Source organism: Phyllopteryx taeniolatus, chromosome 16, assembly GCF_024500385.1.
Source record: "Phyllopteryx taeniolatus isolate TA_2022b chromosome 16, UOR_Ptae_1.2, whole genome shotgun sequence".
In the NCBI taxonomy this organism is placed as follows: Eukaryota; Metazoa; Chordata; class Actinopteri; order Syngnathiformes; family Syngnathidae; genus Phyllopteryx; species Phyllopteryx taeniolatus.
This window is the reverse complement of record NC_084517.1, coordinates 11,267,801-11,282,168: the sequence shown is the minus strand read 5'-3', so window position 1 is coordinate 11,282,168 and position 14,368 is coordinate 11,267,801. Positions and strand designations below refer to the sequence as shown.

The 14,368-nt window shown below is 43.1% G+C and overlaps 1 protein-coding gene across 7 annotated transcripts in view; it reads left to right on the top strand.

Moving 5' to 3' along the window:
- Positions 1-4,559: 4,559 nt before the first annotated feature.
- The window catches only part of LOC133466621 (protein FAM83G-like), a 50,497-nt gene continuing 40,688 nt past the window's right edge, over positions 4,560-14,368 (top strand). For 2 of the 7 annotated variants that reach the window (XM_061750542.1, XM_061750545.1), the window contains exons 1-2: positions 4,562-5,424; positions 11,343-11,510. In XM_061750542.1, the coding sequence (XP_061606526.1) occupies positions 4,972-5,424; positions 11,343-11,510 (621 nt within the window). In that variant the 5' untranslated portion in view covers positions 4,562-4,971. Of the gene's footprint in view, positions 5,425-11,342; positions 11,511-11,855; positions 12,991-14,368 lie in introns of those variants that run through there. The other 5 variants (XM_061750546.1, XM_061750547.1, XM_061750543.1 and 2 more) reach the window with 4 other exon arrangements.

Genomic DNA, 14,368 nt, shown 5'->3' with positions numbered 1-14,368 from the left:
GGTGGGTGCCATGATTGGGTATAAAAGGAGCTTCCCTGAATTGCTCAGTCATTCACAAGCAAACATGGGGCGAGGTTCACCTCTTTGTGAACAAGTGCGTGAGAAAATAGTCGAACAGTTTAAGGACAATGTTCCTCAATGTACAATTGCAAGGAATTTAGGGATTTCATCATCTACGGTCCATAATATCATCAAAAGTTTCAGAGAATCCGGAGAAATCACTGCATGGAAGCGGCAAGGCCGAAAACCAACATTGAATGCCCGTGACCTTCGATCCCTTAGGAAGCACTGCATCAAAAATCGACATCAATGTGTAAAGTATATCACCACACAAAGCGAAAGCCATTTATCAACAACACCCAGAAATGCCGCCGGCTTCTCTGGGCCCAAGCTATTCTTAGATGGACTGACGCAAAGTGGAAAAGTGTTCTGTGGTCTGACAAGTCCATCCATCCATCCATTTTCTGAGCTGCTTATCCTCACAAGGGACGCGGGAGCGCTGAAGCCTATCCCAGCTATCATCGGGCAGGAGGCAGGGTACACCTGAACTGGTTGCCAGCCAATCGCAGGGCACATATAAACAAACAAACAATCTGACTCACATTCACACCTATGGGTAATTTAAAGTCTTCAATTAACCTACCATGCATGTTTTTTTGGGATGTGGGAGGAAACCAGAGTGCCCGGAGAAAACCCATGCAGGCACGGGGAGAACATACAAACTCCACACAGGCGGGGCCGGTCCTCAGAACTGTGAGGTAGACGCTCTAACCAGTCGGCCACCATGCCGAAGAGGAAAAGAACCATCCGGACTGTTATGGACTCAAAGTTCAAAAGCCAGCATATGTGATGGTATGGGGCTGTGCTAGTGCCAATGGTATGGGTAACTTATACATCTGTGAAGGCACCATTAATGCTGCAAGGTAAATGCAGGTCTTGGAGAAACATATGCTGCCATCCAAGCAATGTCTTTTTCGTGGACGCCCCTGCTTATTTCAGCAAGACAATGCCAAACTACATTCTGCACGTGTTACAACAGCGTGGCTTCGTAGTAAAAGAGTGCAGGTACTACACTGGCCTACCTGTCTCCCATTGAAAATGTGTGGCGCATTATGAAGCGTAAAATACGACAACAGAGACCCCGGACTGTTGAACAGCTGAAGCTGTACATCAAGCAAGAATGGGGAAAAAATACACCTACAAAGCATCAACAATTAGTGTCCTCAGTTCCCAAACGTTAATTGAATGTTGTTAAAAGAAAAGGTGATGTAACAAAGTGTTAAACATGACCCTGTCCCAGCTTTTTTGGAACGTGCTGTAGCCATAAAATTTTAAGTTAATGATTATTTGCTAAAAACAATAAAGTGGATCAGTTTGAACAGTAAATATCTTGTCTTTGTAGTGTATTCAATTAAATATAGATTGAACATGATTTGCAAATCATTGTATTCTGTTTTTATTTATGTTTAACACAACGTCCCAACTTCATTAGAATTGGGGTTGTACATGAACTGAGGTTGAACACTTTTTTATCCATATTTTTCCTGAAGATTTTTAATCTAAACTGGCAGAGACATTCAAATGTTGTATTGTTTTGCGCTTGAGTGGTAATTGTATTTTGCACTAATTAAAATGTATTTAGGGATTATAAATTATGCAATGTTTCCACTGTTTATAGCATATATACATACAAAAGATTAAAGAATCTCAGGCTGAACCAAACTGATCACTTTAAGAACTGTTGAGTTGCATGGCAGCTGTAGCCTATTGTATTAGTTTAGTGTGGTATAGGCTCAGCTCGGAAAATGGCGAGTGTATGTTATCAATTAAAATCTCTGTAATTCTTTGCGTCAATGAGCTGATGTTTTACAAACCCACACATACAGTCAGACACATACACAATGCATGCCATTTTGAATGATAGCCCGGTTGTTAGTTGACTTGTGCTATGTGAAGAATGTGGTGCTGTTTCTCTCACCAGGATGTTAGATTTGAGCTAGTGCAGGAAATGTGGTCACATGTGGAAATTCCCCTTTGTCGCTTCTGATCAATTTTCTCTCATGTTTCCTGTTTAGTTTTTTTATATTGATATATTTACAGTATACTTTAACTGTGCTATTCTTCAAATGTTCCTCACAGTCATAAGGAATTTGGATGTGTTTAGGAGTCAAAAGGTGGGACAAAAATAGCTCCTATTTAATTTATGCTTTTAAAAAGAAATTTGCTGAGTCACTTTAAAGCATGTGAGACAAAACAAATGCTCTTTCTGTGTCATATTTGTGTCACACACAAGCTGGGAGTCGGTGTATAAAAAGTAATTCATTGTTGACATCACCGCAAAGCATCACACACAGAAGAACCCATGACACATGCCAGAATGTAAAACAGTGTACAGAGTTTAATGGGGTTGCAGTGAAAGAGAAAATAATGAGGAAGAGTATTAAAACAGAAGAGAATGCAGAGAAGAAGAAGCAATAGATCAACAGCTGGCATGCAAGTGACAGTTACAAAGTGAGAGGTGTGTGATGGGAAAGTCTAAGAGCTGAGGAGTCGCTGATATTCTTGGGATGTGAAGCCAAACAATTGTTAAACCAGTTTAACTGACTTGCAGCTTTGGGCAGTCTAATGACAGGATTTTGCAGCACACGCATCTTGCTTATCAGCAGTCAAATAAGTTGTTGAACTGTTCAAACAATACCGGGAAATCAAAGGTGCCATTGGCAACCTATTGCTATATTTTTCATATGATTTATTTCATAAGCTATAAAATATAATGAAAGAGGGAAGAAAATTTAAAGTGAGCACCCAAATTCCCCCAACTTCTGATTAAAGTCAGCAAAGGCTCAGACGTAGCTAAAACATGAACAGGACCGATTATCCTGTGGTGTCGGGTGTGTTGGGAGGGATGTTTCCTCCCCAATCTGATAAGAAAACTGTTGGGGCCAATGGTCGTAAATGTTAAACGTGAAACATTTATGATCGTAAATCCTTATGCCTGTGGTCAACACCAAGGTTGGCCAATCCATGGACTCTGTGCAGTGGCGGTTCTAGGGGCCAAGGGGGCCAGTACACCCTTAGCACTGTGCCTGGACCCAACTGTGGCCCCCCCTACCTCTGTACAATGTTTCAATGCAGTACTGTAGTAAGATTTGTGTTAAATTGCGTCAATGTAATGGGCACATCACGTGCTGACTTGAAATAGGCCCTTAGGCTTTAGAATGCATTGAAAGAATATTGAATAAAAAAAATACAATTAATTAATGCAATTAATAAATACCACTTATAAATACAATGAAGCAATTTAGCCAACATAGTGTGTGTGTGTGCGTTTAAAACTGTGTCCCTTCCCACCTCTCAGTAAAACGGGTCTAGAACTTTGTGATGGTGCTATGAAATGGAACTATAGTCAATTTGGCAGCAGCCTGAAGGTATTGCTGGAGAAAAATATAGGAGCAACTGGTCATGTTGAGCGCTCGTATAGCATGTGCCCCAAGTCATTTACCACAATAAGAATAACAAGGAAAAGCATTTGCAACCAACATTTAGTTGCAAGAAAAGCTAACAATTAGCTTTGCTTCTTTCATTAGTTCTTTAAAAATATCACATAGAGATCAACACTTTCTGCAAATAGCGAAAATATGTGAGTAATTGACACCACTCATAGAGATTTCCAATCATGGAACGATGCCACAAGATGGCTTTTGTCGAAATGAAACGCCTCAATTTGCTTCACATAGTTCCGTGGCACGAAGATGCCACAAGTTGGTCGAAAAAAACACTACTTTTGTCTTAATGAAGCTCGTCAATTTGCTTCAAATACTGTAGTTCCGTGGCACCAAGACGCCACAAGCGAGTGCCAAAGTAATACTTTTATTGCACTGGCCTGAGCACAAAAAAAGCAACTATAGGTGAATTTTCCCAGCTAATGCTAAAAATGTTAATAGATGTGAATGCCGAACAGCAAATAGGCTGCGGTTTACTGCACTACGCTTTCTTATTATTTTCTGGGAGTCTGTTTGCCCTGTGACACCATGCTGTGTCCAACAGGTCAGTTTTGGTACTACGACAGACATCTGGTTTGGGGAAGAAACTCGTGGTTACAATATTATGTGTGTGGTGTGCTGTGTTGGTCATTTTCTTCCTTGCAATGTGTGTACAGTTTGTTGTCTATGTATTTGTTTTTGCTTGTATTTTGATTTTTTTTACTCTGCTGCCAGGCTGGCATTGCAAATGAGAATCTGTTATCAGTTGCCTTACCTGGACAAATAAATAGATAAATAAATGTTTGACTTTGTCAACACACCTCATAGCCCCACTAAAATAATTCCAAATGCTGTTTGCTGCTCCATATGATTGGCTTGTTTCCCGTTGATCCTTTTTTAAATCTGACTTTCCCATGCTGGCACAAGAGGAAGAATCAGAACCTTGGCAGAACAGGTAAAACAATGTCGCATGCTTCTGCCGGTGGTTTTCAGCGCAGCGACTAATGATTTAATGAAACTTTCAAAGGTGGTGGGTGCATCACTTAGTCTCGCCTTTATACTAACACAATCTGTTCCCCCATCCAGTCTACGCCCAGTGCTGCAAATCGCTGCGGGTCACGTCAGGGAAGGTGTGTGTGTGTTTCGGTGCCAAGGGCACACCTGTCGGGCGGTGCCTCGGAAGAAGCGTCACCCACGTCTCTCGACCGCCGGCCGGCTGGGCTGAGTGCTCATCACGAGATGACTCTCCAGGCAGTGGGAGGCTCGTAATGTAACATGGCAGTTGTTAACTATTCCATTACAGTGTTAGACTGAGTGTTTTTTAACTGCTCTGAAGCTCAGCTTACCCGCTGTTTGAATTCAAACGACAACTTTTCACACAGCCAGGAGTATACCGGCGTTCACGAAAGTGGTCTCGTTGACTTGTTGGAAGCTTACGCGTTTTATTCTTGATTTGTTTTCTTCTTCTACTAATATCTTGAGATTTATCATGGCTCTGTCCCAGATTCAGTGCCTAGACGACAACAACGTGAACCTGCGGACTAACGAGTCCAAACCGGAATTCTTTTATAGCGAGGACCAGAGGCTCGCTCTGGAGGTTCTGCTCCGCGAAGGTCGCGAAGCCTTCGCGAAGTTCCTGGAGGAACGCCACATGCGGAGCTTCCTTTCGGACCTGGAGCAGGAAACTCTCACTAAGACGCTTGAGCCTTATGACCCCGGCTCGGAGCTCTTCCCGGAGGATGCCGAAGAAAACGAGCCCCCGCTGTCGCTGCACTACTGGCCGGAGTTGTCGGACATGTCCATCCCGCAGATGGACTTGGGGTGGCCGTACACTGACTCCTACCGCGGGGTGACGCGCACCACAGTGTATACGCAACCCCCGCTGGAGGGTCAGACCCACATCAAGGAAATTGTCAGACGGATGATCGCACAGGCGCAAAAGGTGCGATAACCTGCCAACTTGAGCAGTCTCCTACATTTGTATGAATTTAACATGATTTTTGTTTTTTTTTGCAAAGCAGCAAAGCCCCAGTGTTTAACATAACGTTTAATGTGGAAGTGTTTTGTTAACATAAAAAATACAGAGCCTAGAAGTGTATGGTTGCACCTTGGGCAAAGTGGGAGGTAATGAAAGACAAATATTTCGATACTGTACTTAAAGTAGATTTTCAGATACCTGTACTTTGTATTTAAATTTCTGACGACTTTTTAATTACTCCTCCCAGGATCTTAAAACAAATATCTGTAATTTACATTTCTTACTTTAAAATCATCAAAAATATAAATAAAATAAATACAATTAAAAATATTAACTCATAAAAGAATCATACTAAAAATAAAATACAAGTTTGATGACCGTGTTTTGTTAAGACAGTAATAGTATGGAATGGCAATGCCAATTCCTTTGCTTTTGTTGTATACTGAAAACATTTGGGTTTCAGATCAAGAGATGATTGAGACAAAAGTTCAGAATTACATCTTTTATTTCATGGTATTTACATCTCAATGTGTTAAACAACTCAGGACAGAGCACCTTTTGTTTGAACCCACCCACTTTTCAAGTGAACAAAAGTATTGGGACATGTGACTGTTGCATGTTTCGAGTTGCTCAGGTGTTGCCTTTTAGATTGATTGCTTGAACATTAGATAGTGCATGTTTTTGGCTTTGGGTTTCACCTGTGAAAACTGCATTTGCTGTTAAGCAAACCTTTTTGAAGCTAAAAGGAAAAATCGATCAGAGCCATTGCACAAACATTAGGCATAGCCAATACAACAATATGGAATGTCCTGAAAAAGAAAGAACCTACTGGTGTACTGAGCAACAGACATCGAACAGGTCGGCCAAGGGTATCTACAGCAGTTGATGACAGAAACATTATGAATGCTGTGAAGAAACACCCAAAGACAACAGTTAGTGACATCACTGCCAACCTCCACAAGGCAGGGTGAAGGTATCACAATCCACTGTTCGAAGAAGACTTCAAGAAAAGAAATATACAGGCCATACCAAAAGATGCAAACCACTCATCAGCAAAAACAATCTAAAGTCCAGATTGGATTTTGCAAAGTAGTACAGAGATGACCCACAAACGTTTTGGAACAAATGTTTTATGGACTGATGAGACCAAGATGAACCACTGTTTATGATCCAAAACACACAAGCTCATCTGTAAAGCATGGTGGAGGTAATGTCATGGCTTGGGCTTGCATGGCTGCTTCTGGAATGGGCTCACTAGTCTTTATTGATGATGTAACTCATGATGGTAGCAGCAGAATGAATTCTGAAGTCTATAAAACCATTTTGTCTGGCAATTTACATAAAAATGTATTCAAACTAATCGTGAGAAGCTTCATCATGCAACAAGACAATGGCCCAAAACACACTGCCAACACAACAAAGGACTTCATCAGGAGGGAAAATTGGTAGGTCTTAGACTGGCGAAGTCAATCACCAGCCCTTAACCCAAATAGACCATGCATTTTACCTCCTGAAGAGGAGACTGAAGGCAGAAACCCCAGAAACAAACAAGAACTGAAAGAGGCTGCAGTAAAGGCCTGGAAAAGCATTTAAAATGAAGAATGCAACTGTCTGGTTAAGTCAATGGGTCACAGGCTTGATGCAGTTATTGCAACTAAATATTAAATGTTATTCACTTTAAATTAAATGTTATTCACTTTAAGGTCATTTAATAATGTCTGTTCCAATACCTTTGCTCACTTGAAAAGTAGGTGGCTTCAAACAAAAGGTGTTGTGTTCTGTCCTGAGTTGTTTAACACATCTAGATGTAAATACCAATGAATAAAAGCTGGAATGCTGAACTTTTGTCTCATATTCATCTTATGATCTGAAACCCAAAGGTCTTCAGTATACAATAAAATAAAGGATTTGACCTGGGCGTTGCAATACCTTTGGAGGGGACAATACACAGGTATGACCCTTAACCCCAGCTGCTATAGGCTTTTGGCTGCAATACTGTAGAAGACAAACAATACCTGTAATGGTAAAGAACCTCTTCTGCCATTTTGGCTGATATATTCTTGAAAATTCTTCCTCTCACAAAGAAGAAACGTTTAGAAATTTAAAGTTGGGCACCAACAAGAATATGTTCTGAGCGGTCTGACCTTGACCTTGTTAAAAGGACTGAAATGACCTCCATGGATACACCAAACATGTGAACCAGCGAAAATTCAATGCAGTTCAGCCACATCATGCGAGGTAAAAATAACAAAATTCTACAGGTCCACTACATGAACAAGGGTTCCACTGTGTTTTAATTAGCTTTCATTTCTAGTACAAATTATGAAGCTGTGATAATGTTGTTGATTACTCTTTAAGGTCAGAGTCCAGACTCAAGTAACCCAGTGAGACAGTGTAAAGTGCAACATGATCAATCAGTATTTTCTAAAGCAAGGGTTCTCAACTGTTGTTACCATGGATCCGCATTTTCCTACTGTCGCTAAGTCTCGACACACTTTTATAGAGGTTAAGAACAATGAACAAAGTTTGTTTGAAAATAGCCTATGAAAATATGTCTTTCATATTTTAAACATAACTACACATTTACATGTTCACAGTGCATTTCAGAGCACCTGATTAGGAAACTGAGGAGGAACATGACAACTGCATGTCCCAAAATTAAATATCACAAGTACAACAAAAATACAGCCACAAAATGTCATGTATATCTTGCAGTCCCTTAATATGTTCCATGTAGAAACTTGGCATCATACAGACGCATATGAAATATGAATACATGTAAGCTACAGCTTTTCTTTTAACAACATTCAAGAAACGTTTGGTAACTGAGGACACGAATTGTTGAACCTTTGTAGGTGGAATTATTTCCCATTCTTGTTTGATGTACAGCTTCAGCTGTTTAACAGTCCGGGGTCTCCGTTGTCGTATTTTACGCTTCATAATACGCCACACATGGGAGACAGGTCTGGACTCCAGGCAGGCCAGTCTAGTACCCACACTCTTTTACTACGAAGCCACGCTGTTGTAACACGTGCAGAATGTGGTTTGGCATTGTCTTGCTGAAATAAGCAGGGGGCTCCATGAAAAAGACGTTACTTGGATGGCAGCATATGTTTCTCCAACACTTGTATGTACCTTTCAGCATTAATGGTGCCTTCACAGATGTGTAAGTTACCCATGCCATTGGCACTGACACAGCCCCATACCATCACAGATGCTGGCTTTTGACCTTTGCGTCCATAACAGTCCGGATGGTTCTTTTCCTCTTTGGCCCGGAGGACACGACGTCCACAATTTCCAAAAACAATTTGAAATGTGGACTCGTTGGACTACAGAACACTTTTCCACTTTTCATCAGTCCATCTTAGATGAGCTCGGGCCCAGAGAAGGCGGCGGCGTTTCTGGGTGTTGTTGATAAATGGCTTTTGCTTTGCATAGTAGAGTTTCAAGTTGCACTTACGGATGTAGCGCCCAACTGTATTTACTGACATTGGTTTTCTGAAGTGTTCCTGAGCCCATGTGGTGATATCCTTTACACATTGATGTCGGTTTTTGATGCAGTGCCGCCTGAGGGATCGAAGGTCTCGGGCATTCAATGTTGGTTTTCGGACTTGCCGCTTACATGCAGTGATTTCTCCAGATTCTCTGAAACTTTTGATGATATTATGGACCGTAGATGATGAAATCCCCAAATTCCTTGCAATTGTAAGTTGAGGAACATTGTCCTTAAACTGTTTGACTATTTTCCCATGCACTTGTTCACAAAGAGGCGAACCTCGCCCCATCTATGCTTGTGAATGACAGCAATTCAGGGAAGCTCCTTTTATGCCCAATCATGGCAGCCACCTGTTCCCAATTAGCCTGTTCCCCTGTGGGATGTTCTAAACATGTGTTTGATGAGCATTCCTCAACTTTCTGTCTTCTTTTTTGCCACCTGTCCCAGCTTTTTTGGAACTTGTTGCAGCCATAAAATTCTAAGTTAATGATTATTTGCTCAAAACAATTAAGTTTATCAGTTTGAACATTAAATATCTTGTATTTTTAGTGTATTCAATTAAATATAGGTTGAACATGATTTACAAATCATTGTATTCTGTCACGTGTGGGGAGTAGCTGGACCCAAGAGCAGATGTAAAAATGATGAACAGTTTATTGAGCAAAGGTTATGGAGGTGTTCCTGGATGTGTTGGCAGGTGGTGGCGTGGACAGGTGGTAGGCAGTGGACAGAACAGGCGGCTGGCTTGGTGGCAGGAATGACGTGGGTCAGGAACACAGGGGAGCACTGGGAACGAGGAGACACAAGAGTTAAGGGAACGAGGAGTTAAGTGGCTTACTTCAGTACGGTGGGCCGTGATACCGCTAGGAGTGGCTGCAATACTTTGGCGAGGATTTCCTGGAAGAGGCAGGCTTAAATACCGGTGGTGATGAGGCTGATTGGAGACAGGTGCTGAAAACAGAGAGGGTGGGGGGGAAAGAGCGGACGCAAAGAGCCCTCCAGACAACTATAATGGAACTGCAGGGCAGTACATGACAGTATTCTGTTGTTATTTATGTTTAACACAACGTCCCAACTTCATTGTAATTGGAGTTGTATAATAATAATAAAGTTTCTGACGCAAGCCTGTCAAATAATATATATATATATATCCATCCATTTTCTGAGCCGCTTCTCCTCACTAGGGTCGCGGGCGTGCTGGAGCCTATCCCAGCTGTCATCGGGCAGGAGGCAGGGTACACCCTGAACTGGTTGCCAGCCAATCGCAGGGCACATAGAAACAAACAACCATTCACACTCACAGTCAGGCCTACGGGCAATTTTAGAGCATGCATGTTTTTGGGATGTGGGAGGAAACTGGAGTGGCCGGAGAAAACCCACGCAGGCACGGGGAGAACATGCAAACTCCACACAGGCGAGGCCAGGGATTGAACCCGGGTCCTCAGAACTGTGAGGCTGACGCTCTAACCAGTCGGCACCGTGCCGTCTATATATATATATATATATATATATATATATATATATATATATATATATATATATATATATATATATATATATATATATATTTAGTTATTTTCAAAATAAAAGGCACGTCTGAACTGGGATGCACATTAAATATTTGACTACTGAGCCTGAGTTTACGACGGAGCTCCATTCTTAGGGCGGCAAGGTAACCCATTTTTACATAGGTCGGAATGCGCTGTAGTCTATTACTAACTTACAGTCATGCAATAGTAAAGTGACAATCACAGAAAATATTTGTATAAAAAATAGTCCATAAATATAAAACCATCCAGTGAAAAACAGAAAATAAGGCAGTAACCGAGCATGCCTTCTTGTGCTGCGTGACCACAAATTCTTACACCACCCAGCAAACTAGTTAATTGCACGCCGTTCGTAACCTCAAAATGTCGTATGTCGGTACCATCACAAAACGAAGACCCTATGTAATTTCTTACTGTCTGTCCGCAACCCACCCATAATGGGTCTGCGAGACACTTTGGCGTCATGTTCCACCATTTGAGAATTACTGATCTGAAGGACTAAGTGTATCTCCTTACAGTTACTGTGCCTTCATGCTATGCTGAATATTTGCACGAGTGTGCATTATGAAAGAGTGTGACTAACACTCACGATATGGTATAACCTAGCATGCCTGGAACACCCTCTGCGCGTTTCAAGAGCTGACGCCAAATAAAAGATGATGTCGACAGCAAGCTTTGAGTGTGCAGACAAAACCCCTTAATTGGTGTTTTCATTAGCTTTAGTTCAACAAGGACTGAAATCATTTGTTTTAAACGTAAAAACTATCTTGTACTTTCTGCATTTTGCGTGTTCCTAAATGACAAATGATGCTAACCTAGTTTTGTGTGTGTTTATTCAGGTCATTGCTGTTGTAATGGATGTCTTCACCGATGTTGACATCTTCAGAGATTTGATTGATGCTGGTTTTAGGAGAAAGGTTTCTGTCTACATCCTGTTGGAAAGCACAACATTACCTCATTTCCTGTCCATGTGTCAAAGGGCCAACATGCATGCAGGACACCTCAAGGTCTGTATCATTTAAAGAACAAGGCTAGTAAAACAACCACAAATAGAAAGACAGAAAACTGTCATCTGATGGTGACAAGATTGAGGCTGTAAACACATTAAACCTCTGTGAAAATGAGTTTAATCTTGCTATTTGTTATTTGGACCTTTAGCAGTGATTTAAGAAATACCAACATTGTAAGGCTTGAGCATTACTGTTGGTGTGCATGTAAACACACACACACACACACACACATACACACACACACTAGTAGTGTGTTCTTGCAAGAATATAACCATAATTATCAATTTGATCACATTTGAAAACGTTTCAACTTAAGAATCTCTGTCCTGGGATGGGCTCCAGGACACCCGCGACCCTAGTGAGGATCAGCGGTACAGAAAATGGATGGATGGATGGATGTGCTCCCACAACGACATAGACCAATAAAATGGAGAATCCTGCCACAACAAGTTTCAGAGTGATATGCTGTGGCACACAGGGAAAACTAAACGTGGAAGACAGTGTGTGTCTCTAATTTGTTCGCGTTTCAGTACAATTTCTCCCAACAACAGAAATAATCTGTTCAATGGTCTAACTGTCACCAGCATAAAACATTTATCACAGTCAATTTTAAGTATAATTTTAACATTCTTAAATCATTCACTGCCTTGGATATTATATTTGTTTCCGCTAGAATCCAACTGTTTGCTACCATTGACGTATATATCCGTCAAGTATGTTTTTCAATGGGTAGGCGTGGAAGAGGGTCTCGCCCAACTTTTACTAACAGATCCCTGTAGATGGCAACATTGCATCACTTTGGATTTCAGATGATCAGAGCTTTTGAGTAGAAAATAAAGCTCTAACCAGTCTACCACCGTGCCGCCTAGTTAGAGCCAAGTTTATGTACCTCACACTGAATGTTTACAGTATAGATTAAGTTGTTGTGTTATTAGAAAGTGTCACAATCGTAACAAAAGATGACGTACTTCATGGAGCGAATGAGGAATGGCATGTAAAAAAAGCCACTGAAATTCAACTCGAGCCATATGGTGAGTCAGTGTCGCTCAAGGTGCGTTTCATAGTTGTACAAGGTGATTGAAAAGTAAATATATATCCATCCATCCATCCATTTTCTACCGCTTATCCGGGTCGGGTCGCAGGGGAAGTAGCTTTAGCAGAGACGCCCAGACTTCCCTCTCCCCAGCCACTTCATCCAGCTCTTCCGGGGGGATCCCGAGGCGTTCCCAGGCCAGCCGAACGACGTAGTCTCTCCGGTGTGTCCTGGGTTGTCCCCGGGGTCTCCTCCCGGTGGGACGTGCCCGGAACACCTCACCAGGGAGGCGTCCGGGAGGCATCCGAATCAGATGCCCCAGCCACCTCATCTGGCTCCTCTTTATGTGGAGGAGCAGCGACTCTACTCTGAGATCCTCCCGGAGGACCGAGCTTCTCACCCTATCTCTAAGGGATAGCCCGGACACCCTGCGGAGGAAACTCATTTCGGCCGCTTGTATCCGGGATCTTGTTCTTTCGGTCACGAGCTGTGGGTCGTGACCATAGGTGAGGGTAGGAACGTAGATCGACCGGTAAATTGAGAGCTTCGCCTTTCGGTTTAGCTCCTTCTTTACCACAACGGACCGATACAAAGTCCGCATCACTGCAGACGCTGCACCGATCCGACTGTTGATCTCCCGTTCCATTCTTCCCTCACCCGTGAACAAGACCGAAGATACTCCTCCACTTGGGGCAGGATCTCATCCCCGACCTGGAGAGGGCACGCCACCCTTTTCCGACTGAGGACCATAGTCTCAGATTTGGAGGTGCTGATTCTCATCCCAGCCGCTTCACACTCGGCTGCGAACTGCTCCAGTGAGAGTTGGAGGTCATGCCTTGATGAAGCCAACAGAACCACATCATCTGCAAAAAGCAGAGATGCAATACTGAGGCCACCAAACCAGACCCCCTCTACGCCTCGGCTGTGCCTAGAAATTCTGTCCATAAAAGTTATGAACAGACTCGGTGACAAAGGGCAGCCTTGGCGGAGTCCAAACCTCACCGGGAACGAGTGCGACTTACTGCCGGATATGCGGACCAAACTCTGACTCCAGTCTTACAGGGACCGAACAGCCCGTATCAGGGGGTTCGGTACCCCATACTCCCGAAGCACCCTCCACAGGACTCCCCGAGGAACACGGTTGAACTTCTTCTCCAAGTCCACAAAACACATGTAGACTGGTTGGGCGAACTCCCATGCACCCTCGAGGACCCTGCCGAGGGTGTAGAGCTGGTCCACTGTTCCATGGCCAGGACAAAAACCACACTGCTCCTCCTGAATCTGAGATTCAACTTCCCGACAGACCCTCCTCTCCAGCACCCCTGAATAGACCTTACCAGGGAGGCTGAGGAATATGATCCCCTTGTAGTTGGAACACACCCTCCGGTCCCCCTTCTTAAAAAGGGGGACTACCACCCCAGTCTGCCAATCCAGAGGCACTGTCCTCGATGTCCACGCGATGTTGCAGAGGCGTGTCAACCAGGACAGCCCCACAAGATGCAGATCCTTTAGGAACTCCGTGCGAATCTCATCCACCCCCGGGGCCCTGCCACCCAGGAGCTTTTTAACTACCTCGGTGACCTCAAACCCAGAGATAGGCGAGCCCACACTCTGCTTCCTCATAGGAAGACGTGTCGGTGGAATTGAGGAGGTCTTTGATGTATTATCCCCACCGACTCACAACGTCCCGAATCGAGGTCAGCAGCGCCCCATCCCCACTATACACAGTGTTGGTGGTGCACTGCTTTCCTCTCCTGAGACGCCGAATGGTGGACCAGAATTTCCTTGAAGCAGTCCGGAAGTCTTTCTCTATGGCCACACC